Here is a 17,957-nt window from a genome sequence, read left to right as displayed (position 1 = left end):
CAAAAGCCTTTGATAGATCACAAAAAATCCCAACGGGTGACTTCCGGTTACTCAGAGCATTTAATATTTCATTAGTGAAAGTATATATAGCATTTTCCGTTGAAAAACCCTTCTGGAAACCAAACTGACATTTTGTTAAAACTTTATTTTTACAAAGGTGTGAAGCTACTCTACAATACATTACTTTTTCAAGAATTTTGGATAAAGCAGTCAGAAGAGAGATTGGGCGGTAGTTGTTGACATCAGACGTATCCCCTTTTTTTTATGCAGTGGTTTAACAATGGCATACCTGAGTCTATCTGGGAAAATACCCAGCTTCCACATCCGGAGGGAACGTAGAACTTGATTTCGAGACCCCAACATTGTGGAAGGAGACTGATATCGAGGAGGATCAGGCATTACGTTTACCACTCGAACTCCTCTTCATGAAATTGTATGGGTGAATCAGTGAGATTTTACTGGTGTCAGGATCCATAAGGAGATCTCAGGATCTCACATGTGGCAGTTGTGAGCTGCTATGGGCCCGGGCTCTATATTGTATTGACGGACGATAATGCTCGACCTTACAGAGCACAGGTGGTTGACGTTTTCTCGAAAATGGAAGATACTGCACGCATGGCGTGGCCTGCCCACTCTCCCAATTCGAATTCCATAGAGCATGTCTGGGATGCACTAGTGACATGGCTTGCACCACGTCAGCATCCGCCGACCGCCCTCCAAGACTTGTGAAACCCTCCACATGAAGAATGGACGTTTTGCCTCAACGTGACACTGGTGACATTATTCACAGCATGCTCCAGCATTTTAAGGCCTATACTGCTGCCACAGGTGGTCACACCCCATACTGTGCACATTAAACACTTGTCGGAATGTGTGTGCAAATCTGTCAAGTTGGAAGAAATGAAGGACATTTTCATCTACTCTTGTACATATTGCAGTTGTTTGCATTCCGTATTGTTTACATTGTTTCTACTCCGCTATCACCTATTTATACTGTTTTGTGGCAAAATAAATGCAACCCTGCAAAATTTATGCTTGTTGCTTTAATTTTGAACACCAGTACAAGTATCTCAGTTGAAAACACAGAAATTTAAAAACAAACTGAACACCTAAACACTGCACTCCGCACTCAACAACAGTTTCCATGAACAGAACCAAATAGTTAAATGGTAAACAACAGTAGAAGGAATTAATAAATGATTTTTCAGTTGGGTATCCACAGCTGAGGTGAATGATAAAATATTTTAAACATTTTTTAAGAAAGTATTAAAATGTTTAAAACAGCTTTTCGGTACCGCATTAGCTATTAGTAGTTCCTTTATTACAGTATCACACACAGCCAGTTTCACAACACTTTAATCACATCCTCAGGTGTATACATTTACACACATCAAAAAAAAAGTTTTGCATCACCCTGGTTCCCAGAACTTCTTAAGACAGACGTTGACTGTGGATATTGTATCACAGACACAGTCCCTTTGACTGTTCAGAGATGTCACTAAACCCGCCCAAAGATGTAAACAACAATGTACGAGCAGTGCCTATTAGACGGAAGGGGTCCAACAGCCGATCAGTTCTAGTCATTCCACCAGGAAGCAGATATACGGCTCGTGTTGTCTGTAGTTCACCCGTGCCTAGATGATCAATACTGCAGTTCGATTGTTTCTGCATTGTTACTTTGTGCCAGGAAGGGCTCTCAACAAGGGAAGTGTCCAGGTGTCTCAGAGTGAACCACAGTGATGATGTTCAGACGTGGAGGAGGTACAGAGAGATGGGAACTGTCAATGACACGCCCCGCTCAGGCCACCCGAGGGCTACTACTGCAGCAGATGGCCGCTACCTACGGATTATGACTCAGAGGAACCCTGACAGCAATGCCACTGTGTTGAATAATGCTTTTTGTGCAGCCACAGGATGTCGTGTTACGACTCAAAGCGTGCAGGATGTACAACTTCACTCCTGACATCCCTGGCGAGGTCCTTCTTTGCAACCCCGACACTGTGCAGTGCAGTACAGATGTGCCCAACAACATGCCAAATAGACCGCTCAGGACTGGCATCACGTTCTCTTCACCGACTAGTGTCGCATATGCCTTCGACCAGACAATTGTCGGAGACACGTTTGGAGGTAACCCGGTCAGGCTGAACGCCTTAGGCACACTGTCCAGCGAGTGCAGCTATGGGGACGTTCCCTTCCGTTTTGGGGTGGCATTACGTGAGGCCAACATACGCCACCGGTGGTCACGGAAGGCGCTATAACGGCTGTGCGATACACGAATGCCATCCTCTGACCGACAGTGCAACCATATCGGCAGAATATTGGCGAGGCATTCGTCTTCACAGATGACAATTCGTGCCCCCATCGTGCACATCTGTCGTAAATGCCCGGGACAGATTGAAAAGGGCCGTTTACGGACGACGTGACCCACCAGCCACTCTGCGGGATCTACGCCGAATCGCCACTGAGGAGTGGGACAAACTGGACCGACAGTGCCTCGATGAACTCGTGCATAGTATGCCACGAAGAATACAGGCGTGCATCAATGCAAGAGGATGTGCTACTGGGTATTAGAAGTAACAGTGTGTACAGCAATCTGGACCATCACCTATGAAGGTCTCAGTGTATGGTGGTACACCATGCAATGTGTGGTTTTCACGAGCAATAAAAAGGGTGGAAATGACGTTTATGTTGATCTTTAATCCAATTTTATGTACAGGTTCCAGAACTCTGGGAACCGAGGCCATGCAAACCTTTCTTTGATGGGTGTATGAAAGAATGTAATATAAATTAGGAGGTATAATAATGGTGAAAATAAGACAATGAACCAGAAAGACAGGTGCAAGCAGTGTGCACGAGCACGGTGGGCCACGGGTATGTACCTGGGAAGGAGTCGGTCGCTTCTCTCCGGCACACTGCACGCTGGCAGTTTCAGTAACGTTATGTCGACTGGGTTGTCAGCTGGCCTGGCCTTCCTACTTCGGGAATAGCCACATCTCCACCATGTGGCTTTTGCGAGAATCTCTCGATTTTTCACGAGTGGTGAATCTTTATATTTTTCTATCCACACAAGAGTTTGTTCCATACAGTTCTCCTCCGGCATCTTGTTTCGACTCCATTTTTAGGTCCGTACCCGCAGCTCACAGAGCTCGTATACACTGCCTGCACCTGCTACCCACTGGAATTTCTGATGTTTCATCTTGTAACTATCCGATTTAGGCAGTTCTGGCAATTCGAATGCCGTCCGAACACTGTGAGACTGTGTACTTTAACAAACCAAATATAAATTAGTTTCTGGTTAATTGCCTTATTTTTTACCATTATTGTATCTTCTAGTTCATATCATATTTTTCTGTATGATGTATGCACCTGAGGATCCGACTGAATAGTTCTGAAACCGGTTGTGTGTCATCCCGTAATAAAGGAACTGCTAACAGCTAACGTGGCTACCAAAAAGTATTTTTTAAAAAAAGACATTAAGTTAAAAAAGTTAAAATATTTTATAATTAAAAGCAATTGTGTACACACGAAAAAACAGTTCCATCAACTTCGTTTTGAATTTCCAGCATAATCTACACCTATAGTCTGTAGTTCGGTGCATAGTAGCTTTCCTAATGCACCATACAAAGGAACTTGTCTACAAAACACTCGTGCAACCCGTCCCAGAACATTGCTCAAATGTGTGGACGAAGCATGCTATAAAGGACTAACATTGGACACCGGAGTTATATGGAAGGGCAGCACAACTGGTGGAATGTTTGTCAGACTGACAGGAGAGCCTCACATAAAACAGAGTGGCAGACACTCCGACATACGTTCCAGTTATCCTACGGAAGCCTACCCACAATATTTCTAGAATCAGTATTAATGAAGAATTTCCAGATATCGTTCTACCCCCTACGTACAGCTGACACGGGGACCGTGAAGAGAAGATTAGACTCACTAAAGCAGTCACTGAGGCATCTAAGCACTCATTCTTCCAGCGCTCCACATGTGAATGGAACTGACAGAGACACTCACACGTGATACCACACCGAGTTCCCTCCGTAACACACTTTGTAACGGTTCGCACAGTATGTATGTAGATGAATACATCACTAAAATGTACTGGGATTTCTGAATTTCCTTCTAAGTAGTTGACACCTTCTGTTTCAGTCTATAATTTTACAGGAAAAAAAAACAAGAGATCGCATAATTCGTAAGGGAGGAAGACAATTTACTGTCGCAGGGTAAATCGTAATGAACAGACTCATTATAGACAAACAGATAGCAACATTATTTTATAAAAAAAAAAATGCTCTTCCAGTGAAAGTGGCTAAAACTGATCACAATTTTGAGTAGAGGGAGTTCACGTTGAATTAATTAATGGGTATGTAGTTAAAATATGAGGCTCGAAGTGTTGAAAGTTGATTATACTTTGCAAAACAGTAGACAAGAACTCCGAGTAGAAACTCTCGGGGTCTGCTACTGCATTACAACTATCAATATTACTAAAATGCTACACCTGAGCCAGGTATCAGCTACAGCCTAGGGGTAACAAACATTCGACATACAATATTTCACATTATTATTGACCAAATTGCTGTCATAATCCACTCAGTAAGATGTGCAGTAAGTTTTAAGACAAATATTACAGTTGCAAACTGTGAGGCCGTCTCGAGGCAGTCAAACTGAGTGTGCAGATACACAACTTCATTCGTCCAGTGTTTGACAAGGAGAGCACCTAGGGGCTTCCTGTAAAGTTTACACACAATTTCAAAACTTTATGAAGCTTGTTCTCACTTTCACTCCCTGCAAAAAGATGAAAGTAAAAAAAGTTTATCACACACTACACATTCACTGTTTGTGTGGCCAAAATTCAGGTACAAACATGACGTTTTAATTTATTACTTCTTTACTATGGACTTATTCGCTACACAGTTTGCAGACAGTGTCCAAATATAACAGTGAAAGTACCTTTAATGTTATATCATTGTACGACACCAAGTTCAGAAGACAAAACAGACTTTAAGCATAATTTCAAACCTTTCCTAAAATTTTTCTCTCTTACATGCTTAGAAGCGAATATTTAACACATTAACTTGTTTGTAAAGTAATAAGGTTTTTGAAGCTGTTTTATACATTTCAGTGCAATTCTTTAAAGAATTGGGTGTTTAGCGGTTGGCACTGAAAGTCATTCTAAAGGATAACTGCTTCCACTTAACATAAGCCATACAATACTGTAAAAGCTAAAGGCAAGCACGCACTAACTGGTGCACACGTACATGTAGCTGAGCTGATACCCATCAGATGGTAGAGCACTTGCCCGTGGAAGGCAAAGGTCCCAAGTTAAAGTCTCGGTCCGGCACACAGTTTTAATCTGACAGGAAGTTTCATATCACCGCACGCTCCGCTGCAGAGTGAAAATCTCATTCTGGAAATGTCCCCCAGACTGTGGCTAAGCCATGTCTCCGCAATATCCTTTCTTTCAGGAGTGCTAGTTCTGCAGGGTTCGCAGGAGAGCTTCTGTAAAGTTTGGAAGGTAGGAGACGAGATACTGGCAGAAGTAAAGCTGTGAGGGTGGGGCGTGAGTCGTGCTTGTGTAGCTCAGTTGGTAGAGCACTCGCCCGTGAAAGGCAAAGGTCCCGAGTTCGAGTCTCGGTCCGGCACAGAGTTTTAATCTGCCAAGAAGTTTCATATCAGCGCACACTCTGCTGCAGAGTGAGAATCTCATTCTGAGCACTACAGTCTGCATATAAACATTATAGATGTTTGACACGTGAAAAAATCTCTGGAAGTAAATAGTTTCATTTTATTAATGCACCCACCTCTGGGGCACTGGCGAGATCCCCCATTTCGTTCAACGCCGAGGCGCCATTCAGACAGAGTCGGGCAGTCTCTGCAGCACTGCTCGAGTTTAGAGGAAGTACCGAGTGGGCTGAGGAGTGACGGCAAGTCGGACTAAGGAGGGAGGCATTGGTTTTTGTTTTGTTTTACTTTAAGGCGCAAAAAACAGCTGGGATCGTACGCACCCAAGACAAAACTACAGAACATGAAGACACAGAGGAGTTAAAAAACAACTATATGTCAGTCCCAATTGACATAAGAGAAGGCAGCTAAAAACAGGCAAGTGGAGAAAGGATTGAAAAAGACACCATACATAAATAGGAGTCCAAAACCAAAAATTAAATGGCCTCTGCCATATTGTTTCGGCAGATAAAAAGTAATGCACGGTCGACAGAACGCACGCCGTTTGCTGAAACGGCCGACAGCAAACCCGAGCGGGAACACAGACAGTTAAAAAAATGGGCATTCGGTCAGGAAGTGGCGAACAATTAAAACTTGTGCGCAATGTTTACAAAAAGGTGAGGTAGCACCACATGTCAAAAGACGATAGCTAAATAGGCAGTGCCCAATACGTAGCCTAGTTAAAATGACTTCCTCCCAACGAGAGGGCCGAGAGGAGGTCGTCCGAGCCGCTGTGAGAGGTTTCGTAAGACGGAGCTTATTCCCGTGTAGAGAGGACCGTTGGCAATGCCAAAGGGGCACCACCTCCTGATAGACGGCAACACGGACATCGTCAGAGGGAATACAGGAATTAGCGGGCCGAGGTACGAGGACTGCAGCCTCGGCAGCAGCGTCGGCAACCTCGCGTCCTGGCAGACTGACGTGACCGGGGACCCACAGAAACGTCACAGTGGTCCACCGAGAGTGAGCCAGTGACAGTTTTTCTGGATCCGCTGCACTGAGGAATGGGCAGTGTACGGTGCAGAGAGACTTTGAAGGGCACCGACCGGGTCCGAGCAGAGGACACAATCCAAAAGGCTGTGTCACTAGACGTACTCCGTGGCCCAATACGGGGGGAAGAGCCCGGCTGTACATACTGAGCAGTGCGCCAGAAGCCGACATCTAAAGACACGAGTGCCAATAATGAAGGCACACCAGACCCCACGGTCAGTCAGAGAGCTACCAGTGTACGCAAAGGTACTATCACGAAGTTCCGTGCGAGGGTTGCGAAACTGAAGGCGGTAGACCCAGGCTGTAATAGTGTCCTTAGGAAATGAGCGAAGGCCGAGGTTAACACGGGCCGCTTCACAAAACCGAGGCGGGGAAGGGTTCACACCCACCGGGAAAGTTGCAGGTAGTGTGAAGTTAAGCTGCCGTATCAAGTGCCGAAAGCGGACTCCAGGAGTTAACAGGGAAGAGGGACACGCCCCACAATGGCGATCAAAGAAATTATCGAAGGAGGCACAGGACGGGCGGCCACGCACCGCAGACGAACGGCACGCGTACCTGCTGAGGAGAAAGTTACGGCGGTACGACGGTGGTAGTTCGGCTGGGGTAAGAGGCGCCCGTGGCCAAACAGGTGCCACGACGGTGGATAGGGTCGAGACGGTATAAGAGGGACGGGCGTGCAGACGCATCGACAAAACACCCTCAGTCAAGTTTCGAACGGACGAGGGACCGGTACAAATGGAGGAGGAGGGAGGTGTGCTACGGTAGTCAGCGCAGTTGTGCAAAGCCACTGTGCCCGAGTGGCTCAGCAGTTAGTGTTTCTTCCTAGCGACCGGGAGGTCCTGTTTCAAATTCCAGCCTCTCTACTAATTTTCATTTGCTACTCCGGTCTGCATACATAGTCGTAGATGTTTGAGACCTGAAAAGGTGTCTGGAACCGTTTTGTTACATTTTATGTACCAAAAATTTACTAAATACTGGGATTCAGACTCATACTTTGATCACATATTTCTGCCTCAGCTGTTAGGCCATCTCGTCATACCGCCAACCCGACTCAAACTTGCAGTCACTGACATTTTCTCCGAGAATTTCTCAACATTAAACTCTATACAACATCTGACAGTGCAATACACTAAAGACTTCACACTACTTTAACAAACACCCACTTTCTCGAAGTGCATTTTCTCCTTCCTCCTCCAATATCAAACCTGTACAATGCCATCAACTCTACACGTGTACCTTGCAAAGTGCACAGGAGAGCGGTCTTCCCAATACACCAGTTATTATGGTTGCTTCCTGTTTCCTTTCTGTATGAAATGCAGGAAGAATGAGTGTTTAAATTCCCCTGTGTACGTCGTAATTATGATAATCTCGTCTATTTTACTCTACGGCACCAGTATCAGAGGACTGTACTAGATTTCTAGATCTGTCACTTAACACTGTTTCAAGCAACATTGAAAGCAGGCTTTTATCTGACAGTTGACATTTATCTTCAAGTGGCTGTCGGTCCAAGGTTTTTCATCAGGTCTACGGTGCTACCCAGTGGATCAAGATAACATTGGTTCGAGCTTGACAAGCTACAGACAAGAAAAGAAGTGTGATAAAAAATTAGCATCAAGTTTTGCTATCACTACAGAACTGTGTCTCAAAATCAGAAATAAATGGGAAAGAAGACAAAAATGAGAAAAGTATGTCAGAGTGCAAAATCTTTCCTACCTGCGCAGTGTCCGACTCTCCGAGTTGCAAATCGTAGTCACCCGGTTCCAGCTTTTGCACAATAATACACTCTGGTTCCTGCAACAAAAGATACAGCATTACAAAATGATTTAGGAATTGCATTATTTGTTTTGTAAATAACAATGGAAGTACACCAGACTCTTGTTAATCTGGTGATTCCTTGCAAGCACAGGTGCTGGATTGGTGGGAGTGCAGGATTATTGAGAGTGTATTAAACTTAGTGTTAACACATAGTGATTACATTTTATTAAATCCAAAGAGACATTCCTTTCACAGAAAACTTAATCCTCAAGTGTGTGTATATACACAGTAGTATCACTCACTACAAAACGTGTCGCAAATTTGTATACTTCATTCACAAACCTGATATACAAAAACACAAATGCACTGATTGGTCAGTACCCATAGCTCTCGTACATTGGTGTTCCGCTCTTGGAAGTAGGTCCGTATTAGATATCTTACTACTACGTTACTGTAAAAGAACCTTTAAGAATTTCTGACGTATTAACAGCCATCAACATTTTTCTTAATCTTATTTTCGTTACATAATTTGTATTTCAAAAATTATGTACTGTCACAAATCTCTGTAAATCCTGCTTGTGCTCTGATTGTCTTATTGTTCATGTGTACTGTGAATTGCTTTGTAGTGAACTTCTCATGTAGCACCATTTATGGTAAGAAACAAGTTGTTCTTAATGTTTTTCACAAGATTGTACAGAAAAAGCAGCATTGATATTTTTCGAGAAAACCTAAGAAATAAATATAAGGGAAAGAATTGTAATTACATGCATGGTGTAAAGAACAGTGTCACTGAACGACAATTGTGTATGCTGGCAGGCGACGGTTCAAAACACGTTGTTGTCTATGATTTTTTCCTGTTTGAATACCTAAATCATTTAAATGTGATATTCATCAAATATATGTTAATTAAGGCATACTTAACCAGCACTTTTCAAGAAATATACACATCTTCTAGTTTCTAATTACATATTGCAAGCAAAATTCTGGTTTTCATTGCAAGTACATATTCTTAATTATTAATATTTTATAAAGAATTGTCAGAGATTGTTGAAGTTAAGAAAACATTACACAGCTAAATTTTTTGGAGAAAAATTAAAAATCAAATACTCTTTATTTGAATATGCACATTGTTTTGTAGGACAGATGTGGTCTCATATGAGCCAGAGTAATAAGCGTGTAGAAAAATGGAAAACTATAATGTTCACAGTGTCAAGCACACTGCAAATGCGGCATTTTTACTGTTGTCACATAACACTGCAACTGAACCCAACAGAATTGATCTGCAGTCAAGTTAAGTGATTTGTTGAGAGAAATAACAAACTGCCAAATGCACAAAATGGAAATAATGCACAAAGTTTTGTGACACATCACAGCAGAACAATGGCGAAATGCAGAACAGTACGTCATAAAAGAGGAGGAGGAAGAAATGTGTTTTTGGTGGCTTGGGATTCTGTTGCTGATCGTCTCGTTATCAACGTGAACTTCCAAAATGTACCGTACTGCTCGGAGTACAATATGGAAGGAGTACGGAGATTACCAGATGACTGACTGTAATACCCTCGGTGGCATCAATATTTAACTACACGGGAAATCAGCAGTGGGCTTTTATGCCACACATAGCTCGTGAAGAAAAATTACACTTGTTGAAGTCAGCAATTTTCATCACTCTTGTTTTTAATTACAGCGTTATGTTCTACATCTACATCTACATCCATACTCCGCAAGCCACCTGACGGTGTGTGGTGGAGGGTACCTTGAGTACCTCTATTGGATCTCCCTTGTATTCCAGTCTCGTATTGTTCATGGAAAGAAGGATTGTTGGTATGCCTGTGTGTGGGCTCTAATATCTCTGATTTTATCCTCACGGTCTCTTCGCGAGATATACGTAGGAGGGAGCAATATACTGCTCGACTCCTCGGTGAAGGTATGTTCTCGAAACTTCAACAAAAGCCCGTACCGAGCTACAGAGCGTCTCTCGTGCAGAGTCTTCCACTGGAGTTTATCTGTCATCTCCATAACGCTTTCACGATTACTAAATGATCCTGTAACGAAGCGCGCTGGTCTCCGTTGGATCTTCTCTATCTCTTCTATCAACCCTATCTGGTACGGATCCCACACTGCTGAGCAGTATTCAAGCAGTGGGCGAACAAGCGTACTGTAACCTACTTCCTTTGTTTTCGGATTGCATTTCCTTAGGATTCTTTCAATGAATCTCAGTCTGGCATCTGCTTTACCGACGATCAACTTAATATGATCATTCCATTTTAAATCACTCCTAATGCATATTCCCAGATAATTTATGGAATTAACTGCTTCCAGTTGCTGACCTGCTATATTGTAGCTAAATGATAAGGGATCTTTCTTTCTATGTATTCGCAGCACATTACACTTGTCTACATTGAGATTCAATTGCCATTCCCTGCACCATGCGTCAATTCGCTGCAGATCCTCCTGCATTTCAGTACAATTTTCCACTGTTACAACCTCTCAATATACCACAGCATCATCCGCAAAAAGTGAACTTCTGATGTCATCCACAAGGTCATTTATGTATATTGTGAATAGCAACGGTCCTGCGACACTCCCCTGTGGCACACCTGAAATCGCTCTTACTTCGGAAGACTTCTCGCCATTGAGAATGACATGCTGCGTTCTGTTATCTAGGAACTCTTAAATCCAATCACACAATTGGTCTGATAGTCCATATGCTCTTACTGTGTTCATTAAACGACTGTGGGGAACTGTATCGAACGCCTTGCGGAAGTCGAGAAACACGGCATCTACCTGGGAACCCGTGTCTATGTTAGCTAACATCCAGAGCATGTCACGTTTTCTGTCTGCTCACCTAAGAAGCGTATCACCAGAGTTTTGCCATATATTACTTCCTTCTGTTTAAAATTAAATGACATTCAAAGCTATATTGTTTCTTTGCTCATCTCTCTTTATGTCTTCACTGCAACTGTTACTTCACTGCGGGTTAGCTGGATCACTTGTCTGGTCAGTGCTGCCCAAGTTAAATGCACTGCAACCTGTCGCCCCATATCGTCGCTGAGCCGACGTATGCATAATGCAGAGCACGAAACAAATACGCATTATCACACTCGAGTGTATTCGAGGCAGCTCAGCTTCTGCTCCACATGAAACGAAATCCAATGAGGGGCCAGCAGAGAGAGAAGAAGACATAGTGTAATGTTTACATAGTGTAATGTTTACTTAAACGAGATTTATTCTTACGACAGATGGAGAATAATTGTCACAATGACGATATGCCATGGCAGTACACCTGATCACACTCGGCTTTACAAGCATTACATCGATACTGCACATTTCAGGCTGTTGCATAATGTACTCCAGGGAGATGTCTGCAGGTTCGGCACCAGCAGTGTTCTCTCCTCATATTTCCTCTCCTTCATCACAACTTTGTTGTACTCTTTCAACTGTTCTTCGTCTATTACAGTTTGGTCACAAACAGCTGCTCATCCAGCACTGTACTTGGCAGCAACTGCTTTCCAGGAAGAATGTCAGTTCTTCTTCCCTGTAGTTTCAACATCCTGCTCGACGTCTAGCATAGTGTGTTTTAGAAGCCGTGATACTGAACCATAAAGGAAGCTGCAATTTCAAACACATGTAGCATTGTTTGACATTGTAATTAACTAACAATGTTGTTGCACACAATAATTCATTATCTACTTGAACGACTAGAGGCCAGATGTGGGCCGGATTACTGAGGGGCTGGACTTCTGAGGGCCAGATTAGCAGGAATTCAGTGTGATAAATACTAGGATTGGTAAAGACGAACTCTCACGTGTAAACAACAAGTCTGACAACATCTTCTGACCTTACTATGTGGCTAATGTCATAGAAATTATCAGTGAAGAAATTCATTACAAATTTGTACGACTCAAGATGGACGGAAAGCTTTCCTGCAATTCTCTCATTTGGGAATTTTAACAGCATCTTCAGTCGGTGACAGTCAAAACTGAAGATATATAATTTTTCTGAAAGATCACACAACAAAAAACAGTGAGACACACCAAAAATATTACACAAAGTATTTCAAAGAGGAGGCATCCACACCGATTCTGAATGTAACCGAACGACAAGTCGATGCCAAAGTTTCTCGGGAAGAAAACTTTGACATCGTGATCGGCAAGCGACAGACATGTCATCCTCAAACATTGCACGTTAAGCCGACTCACTGAACTCGTTCGTGTCAAAGTACGTTTTTCTCTTCTTAATCCAATTTTATCGTTCACTTTGTTCTCTCGACGCGCTGCAAAGCTTTCTCAGGGACACACATTTTTGCCCTCACAAGTGTTCTTCCAGAATATAGGTAAAACATCTCAAATCAAAAAGTGGCATAGTTTCTACAATACCAGGACAAGATAAAGCCTGTATTACGCATTGCCAACCACATAAACTGATGAAACAATTTTAAATAAAACACTTCTTAATAGTGAAAAAGTGGGTTCTGTTGACTGTTAAGGACAAAAAGTGCTCAATGTCAGCACGATTCATCATTAAAGTACACACCCAATCAATAGATGAGTCCTCCCCAAACCTTGATGGTTCAAATGGCTCTGAGCACTATGGGACTTAACATCTGAGGTCATCAGTCCCCTAGAACTTAGAACTACTTAAACCTAACTAACCTAAGGTCAGCACACACATCCGTGCGAGAGGCAGGAGTCGAACCTGCAACTGTAGCTGTTGTGCTGTTCCGGACTGAAGGGCTTAGAACCACTCGGCCACAGCGGCCGGCCAAACATTGATCAGTGTGCCTGGAGTAATGGTTGCAACAACTGTTTCTTGTGTCGGATAGATCGGCAAGTAACAGAAGCACATACACGTGATCCTTTACAAGCTCCCAAAGGTAAAAATTGCTTGGTGTCGGAGCAGGTGAACGTGGAGTCCGTGTGAAACGAGATGTGTTGTCTGCCCCCGTGACCAATCCTGGAGTCTTGTACATCATCATCATCATCATCATCATCATCATCATCTAGCCAATCCTGTACCAAGTTCCAAGTAATACCACATACCTGTGAGGTGGTGCACCATCTTGCAGCCAAATGTAATTCTGTGATCCAGTTTCTCCCAAATGAGGAAAGAGCCACAGTTTTAGTGCATCAATATAAGAAACAGCACTTTGCTTCACCAAAGAAGAAAAGCCCATAAACTTTCCACCAGAATATGGCACAAAAAACATTCAATTTGTTGTAACTGGACCATCTCTTGGGGATTTGCTGACCCACTGATGCGATGCGCACATTGTGTGTCCACATTTACACTTAAGTGAAACCTGAATTTATCACTGAAGGTGACACAATACAGGAAATCATCTTCATGCAACAACACTTTGTTTCCAAAGTTGGAATGTAAATCATAGTCCGGAGGCTTTAGATCTCGTAACAACTGCAAACTTTGTAAAACTGCTCGAGTTGCCTTTTAATTTAATGTAATAAAAACTGTAAGCAGAATTTAATAAATGCTACAAAGCTTTAAACCCCAACATTCACTTTTAAACACTGGGTATTGTGCACACGGATGGTGGTAAGAAGCCACTGCAATCACTGAGAAATAGAAAAGTAAACTGTAGGAGTTTTGGAAGACGAGTCGTCATTCACTAGAGTTGTGACACTGCCCTTGTTGGCAGCCCGTGAAGGGCGGCAATTTGAGTGGAGAGAGAGGGACATTTCTGACAAATTACCAGCATGGTGAGGAACCGGTCAAAGCTTTTATTGCACGAAGTATTCACAGGGTTTTTCATGATACAACAGAAACTTTTCTGGTTGTCGGCTCAGGAAATTTGGTCACAAGTTATGGAAAAAATAACACTGCAAATAACATCATTTCTCTACACGGTCTCCCTTAACCATTATGTAGGTGGCCCATCTCCTGACAAGTTTCCTTCAACCATCCAGAAAACAGCTTTGTGGTACCGCCTCCACAATCTCGTCATTTGACAGAAACTCTTATTCGACCACGTGCTCATCTGTCGAACAAAAAGGGTAGAAATCTTCCGGAGCAATGTCAGAACTCTATAGCAGGTGATCTACAATTTCAAATATATTGGATTTCACAGTTTACCATCTACATACAGACTCCCTGAGCCACCGTGCAGTGCGTGACGGAGGGTATCCTGCACAACTAATAGTCTACATCTACATCTACATTGATACTCCGCAAGCCACCCAACGGTGTGTGGCGGAGGACACTTTACATGCCACTGCCATTACCTCCCTTTCCTGTTCCAGTCGCGTATGGTTCGCGGGAAGAACGACTGTCTGAAAGCCTTCGTGCGCGCTCTAATCTCTCTAATTTTACATTCGTGATCTCCTCGGGAGGTATAAGTAGGGGGAAGCAATATATTCGATACCTCATCCAGAAACGCACCCTCTCGAAACCTGGCGAGCAAGCTACACCGCGATGCAGAGCGCCTCTCTTGCAGAGTCTGCCACTTCAGTTTGCTAAACATCTCCGTAACGCTATCACGGTTACCAAATAACCCTGTGACGAAACGCGCCGCTCTTCTTTGGATCTTCTCTATCTCCTCCGTCAGACCGATCTGGTACGGATCCCACACTGATGAGCAATACTCAAGTATAGGTCGAACGAGTGTTTTGTAAGCCACCTCCTTTGTTGATGGACTACATTTTCTAAGCACTCTCCCAATGAATCTCAACCTGGTACCCGCCTTACCAACAATTAATTTTATATGATCATTCCACTTCAAATCGTTCCGCACGCATACCCCCAGATATTTTACAGAAGTAACTGCTACCAGTGTTTGTTCCGCTATCATATAATCATACAATAAAGGATCCTTCTTTCTATGTATTCGCAATACATTACATTTGTCTATGTTAAGGGTCAGTTGCCACTCCCGGCACCAAGTGCCTATCCGCTGCAGATCTTCCTGCATTTCGCTACAATTTTCTAATGCTGCAACTTCTCTGTATACTACAGCATCATCCGCGAAAAGCCGCATGGAACTTCCGACACTATCTAGTAGTTTCCTTTCCCCTTTCACTCGCAAACAGACCGAGTGAAAAACAACTCTCTGTATGCCTCCGTACGAGCACTAATTTCTCAAACATTATCTCTGTGGTCCTTATGCGCAATGTATGTTGGAGGCGGCAGAAACATTCTGCAGTTAGCCTCAAATGGCAGTTTTCTAAATTTTGTCAATAGTGTTCCTCAAAAAGAATATCGTCTCAGCTCCAGGGATTGCCATTTCAGTTCCTGAAGCACGTCAGTAACATTCGAGTGCCGTTCGAACCTACCAGTGACAAACCTACCACCTGCCGGCAACAAATCTGCCAGCCGACCTCTTAATTGCTTCGATGTCTTCCTTTAATCCGACCCGGTACGGATCCAAAACACTCGAGCAGTACTCGAAAACAGGTCACACCGGCGTCCTATATGCGGTCTCCTTTACAGGTGAACCGTGCTTTCCTAGAATTCTCCCAATAGACTGAAGTCCAACATTTGCCTTTCCTACCACAAGTCTCACATGCTCGTTCCATTTCATATTGCTTTTCAAAGTTATGCCAGACATTTCAACAATGTGACAGTGTTAAGGGGAGACTACTAATGCTGCATCCGAACATTGTAGGTTTGTTTTTCCTACTCATTTGCATTAACTTACATTTTTCTACTTTTACAGCTAGCTGCCATTCATCATACCAACTAGAAATTTTGCGTAAGTCATTTTTTATCCTCCTACAGTCACTCAACAATGATCCTTCCCCTACACCACGGCATCATCAGCAAACAACCACAGACTGCTGCAAACCTGCCCACCAGATCATTCATGTATATAAAAAATAACAGCGACCCTACAACACTTCCCTGAGACACTTCTGATGATACCCTGATGAACACACACAGTCGAGGACAACGTACTGATTCTGTTACTTAAGAAGTTTAGTTTAGTTTAGTTATGTAATGTTCCATAGATCATTTTCCCAATTAGTTTATCAATATGATGTGGAACAAGTCATACGTCAGACACATACATTTTTTTTTTATTTTATTTTTTTTTTTTTTTTTTACCAGTCCTGAAACAGAAGCTCTGTCCATGGAAAAGAAGCAGTTGTCCAAAAGAAATGATTTTAAGCTAGATTTAAAACTTGATCTGCTACCTGCCAGAAACTTTATGCTGTTGGGCAAATGATCAAAGATTTTTATTGCTGAATAGTGTACCCTTTTTTGAGCAACTGACAGCTTCAATAACGGATAGGAAAGGCCATTTTTCCCCTCTAGTGTTGTATGTATGAACATCACTGTTCTTCGCAAACTGAGATGGATTATTAGTAACGATTTTCGTTAGCGAATATATATACTCTGATGGTGCAGTTAAAATACCTAACTCCTTGAAAAGGTTCCTACATGACATCCTTGGGTGATCACCACTAATTATTCCCACTTCTCTCTTGTGTGTAATCAATACATTATGTCTAATTGGTGAGTTACCCCAGAAAACTATTCCATAAGACATTATTGATCGAAAATATGCAAAGTACGTTAGGAGGCTGATCTGTTTATTACCGAGACTAGCGATTATACGAAGAGCAAAAGAAGCTGAATTTAATTGTTTGAGAAGCTCAGTAATATGCTTCTTCCAGTTCAAGTTGTCATCAATGTGAACACCCAAAAAATTTGGACAAATCTACCCTGTTAACTGAGCCCTGTTCATATGCTACATCAATTGTCAGTATGTCTCTATTCGGTGTACAGAACTGGATATAGTGAGCATTTTCAAAATTAAGGGGGAGTCCATTTTCTGAAAACTACTTAATAATTCTTTGAAAGACATCTTTAACAATATCTTCAGCTGATTTTTCTGGAATGGGATTTATTATAACACTCATGTCATCTGCAAAAAGTACTAGTTCCGCTTGCTGAACGTTAAGTGAAAGGTCAATCACACAAATAAGTAACAGCAGAGGACCCAAAATTGAACCATGTGGGACTCCCTTTGTGATAACTCCCCATTCACTAGAATTTACCACCCTCCCCACATTATTTGTGCTATTCAGCACAATTTTTTGCTTTCTATTCATTAAGTACGATTCAAACCAGCTGTGTGTATAGCATTCAATTCCATAAAATCTGAGTTTTTCTTAGAGTGTGACATGGTCCACACAGTCAAATGCCTTGGAAAGATCACAAAAGATATCAACTGGTGATAATTTGTTATTTAGGGCTTGTACTATTTCATGGGTAAATGTGTCTTTCAGCCATTCACATATCTGGGAACCTATTCCCATATGCTCGTACCTTTGTTAAACCCTGCGGAGGGGCACTGTGTCGAATGCTTTTTGGAAATCTAAGAATATCGAATCTGGAACTTGCCCTTCGCAGCATGTCATGTAAGAACAGGGCAAGCCAAGTTTTCCATGTGCGATGCTTTATAAAACTGCGTCGATTCATTGACGGAAGCTTTTCTGTCTCGAGGTAATTTATTGTATTCACATTGAGAATAT

The 17,957-nt window shown here is 42.6% G+C and overlaps 1 protein-coding gene across 4 annotated transcripts in view; it reads right to left on the bottom strand.

Annotated features, from left to right (window-relative positions):
• LOC126426775 (zinc finger protein OZF-like) overlaps positions 1-17,957 on the bottom strand; it is a 162,700-nt gene that overhangs the window by 62,094 nt on the left and 82,649 nt on the right. For all 4 annotated transcript variants that reach the window (XM_050088767.1, XM_050088764.1, XM_050088765.1 and 1 more), the window contains exon 4: positions 8,428-8,505. In XM_050088767.1, the coding sequence (XP_049944724.1) occupies positions 8,428-8,505 (78 nt within the window). The remainder of the gene's footprint in view (positions 1-8,427; positions 8,506-17,957) is intronic.

This window comes from Schistocerca serialis, chromosome 11 (genome assembly GCF_023864345.2).
Source record: "Schistocerca serialis cubense isolate TAMUIC-IGC-003099 chromosome 11, iqSchSeri2.2, whole genome shotgun sequence".
Taxonomy (NCBI): domain Eukaryota; kingdom Metazoa; phylum Arthropoda; class Insecta; order Orthoptera; family Acrididae; genus Schistocerca; species Schistocerca serialis.
The sequence above is the reverse complement of the archived record's forward strand: the minus strand, read 5'-3'. Positions and strand labels throughout refer to the sequence as shown.